This window comes from Cucumis melo, chromosome 8, assembly GCF_025177605.1.
Source record: "Cucumis melo cultivar AY chromosome 8, USDA_Cmelo_AY_1.0, whole genome shotgun sequence".
Taxonomy (NCBI): Eukaryota; Viridiplantae; Streptophyta; class Magnoliopsida; order Cucurbitales; family Cucurbitaceae; genus Cucumis; species Cucumis melo.
The window spans coordinates 31,430,133-31,432,407 of record NC_066864.1 but is presented as its reverse complement, the minus strand read 5'-3'; the positions used below and the strand labels follow the sequence as shown (position 1 = coordinate 31,432,407).

Genomic DNA, 2,275 nt, shown 5'->3' with positions numbered 1-2,275 from the left:
TTTCGTTTTCAATTAATTTTGCACTGAAATCAAATGGTATTTAAAAAACACTCAAACGACCGACACACTATTGCTTGGAAACTTTTGTTTAACACAGATAATATATCACAAAAAAGAGAAGGAATTATATATATATATATATATATATATATATATATATATAAATTGTGGAATGAGAAAAAACTAAGACATACATAGTGATAGATGGGAGTGGCTAACAATCACAAATTTATGGTGAGAATTTGGTGAAAGCAAAACATGGGGCATTAATGAAGGAGAAAATCGTGGGAGTCAAACAGTAATAATATTGTAAAACGTTAAATATCAATTAATTTTCAAAACGATTTTAGTTAATGAAAATAAATTTTCTTAATGTTTTGGAAGGTGAGAAGAAACTTTTAGTAAAAAGAATATACATATTCTTTTCTCTCTCTCATCACGCCCTACCGGCACATATGGAGATATAGATATATTCACATTTGCCTATCTTATTATCCCTCATTCCAAAACTTGAATGCCCTAAAGATCAAAGTGTATTGATCAAACAATAGTATAAAAAGAGACTCCTACACTTAAAATTAATCAATATGGAAATGCAATTGAGAATAATATTATATTTTCCTTTCACAAATTTTTCATCCACAAGAATTTTTACTATCAAAATTACTGAGAGAAGTTAATTTTCAGAACAAAAATTAGGAAAACTAACATCGAAAAATGATGGTGATAATATTTTTGTAACAAAAGAACATAAAGATAATGATGCAAAAACAAAAGGAAGAAGCTTCCGGTTTTACTTTTATATATAAATTTAATCATCTAGTCTTTCGAAGAGGCAAAATGAATTAAAAATGTAAACATAGATGATTTGTTTCAATAAGAAGTTTCCAACCAATCGTTTATTTATTATTATATTACTAATAATTTTTTTTAATCCCTCTTAAATTGCCATATTGTTTTTCTCAACTCTCTACAAATCCTAAACCACCAAAACATTATCAGAGAGTTAGAGTAATGGCTCCTATCCAAGAGAGCAACGCCACCAAATTTCATTTCACACATCCAAACCACCCTTTGATTCACCTCTCCAATGACCAAGATTACTTCTGCGACGCCTGCAAAACGTTCGGATCCGACAGTAGATACCGATGCCATTGCTGCGATTTCGACATCCATGAATTCTGCGCCAATTGCCCAGCAAAGTTGTCATCTTTTGGCCTCCACCACCACCTTCTCGCTTTGGACTTCCAAATCAGAACCCTCGTTGACCGATACTGTGGCATCTGCCACGATCCCGTCCATGGCCTCGTCTACCGCTGCAAAGACTGCGACTTCGACGCTCACCCACTTTGCACTCAACTTCCTCGAGAGCTTCGTCATGTGATCCACGAAAACCATCCTTTGAACCTCCAAAAGCTTCGCTTTGGGTGCTGTGTTGTTTGTAGAAAGGATTGTTCGTCTCTTTGGGTTTATGGATGTAATGTTTGTGGACTCTATATTCATCTTGATTGCCTTTCAGAGCCCAACGAATCCCTAGTTCCGCTGTCAAGTGCGACCACCTCACGGGGGATTTCATTTGCATCGCCGCTGCCGTCGCCGCTGCCGTCGCCGCTGTCTCTAATTCCTTATGGTTTCACCCTGGCTTACACCATTTATCCCAGTTACCGTTTTGGATACCATCATGAATATCTTTACAATAATATTTATGTGAATAATCATGATGAGGAAAGCTTTTACGGATATGCGGTGCCACAGACGCCGGCGCCGCCTCGAGGGAGAAAGCTTAGAAAGTCAATATTTTCTCTGGTGAGTAGAAGGGGTATGGATGTAGTGAGTAGTTCCATTTTTGGATAACGACGCCAGCTTCAAGTTTTTAGATATATATTGGAAGGTGGAATTATTGGAAACTAAGAAGAAGATTAATATATAATAAAAAAGGATCGAATATTTATAAAATATAATAAAATTTTAAATTTTATTAACAGTAGACGTTGATATACGCTTCTATCATTTAAAAGGAAGGTTTATCAATTTTTACTATTAATAGAATCCAAAATTTTGCTATAGTAATTTAATTTATTTTATTATATTTAAAAATACAAACTTAATTTATTAGTTTGTTTTGTGTTTTTTATTTTCGTTTTTGTTTGTTTCTACAAATAAATTTGTAATGAAAAATACCAATGTGTACAGTGCAATACACTTAACTTTGTGTACTTTACATAATTGATCGGTTTCTTAAGCTTTTCTTTTATCTTTGTTGTTTTTAAAAATT

At 33.6% G+C, this 2,275-nt stretch overlaps 1 protein-coding gene across 1 annotated transcript; it reads left to right on the top strand.

The window, feature by feature from the left end:
• The first annotated feature begins 978 nt into the window (after positions 1 to 978).
• On the top strand, positions 979 to 1,884 carry LOC103490529 (uncharacterized). The gene has a single exon (XM_008450072.3). It carries the CDS (start codon positions 1,015 to 1,017, stop codon positions 1,852 to 1,854), a length of 840 nt encoding a protein of 279 aa, XP_008448294.2. The 5' UTR covers positions 979 to 1,014; the 3' UTR covers positions 1,855 to 1,884.
• Positions 1,885 to 2,275: the final 391 nt, after the last annotated feature.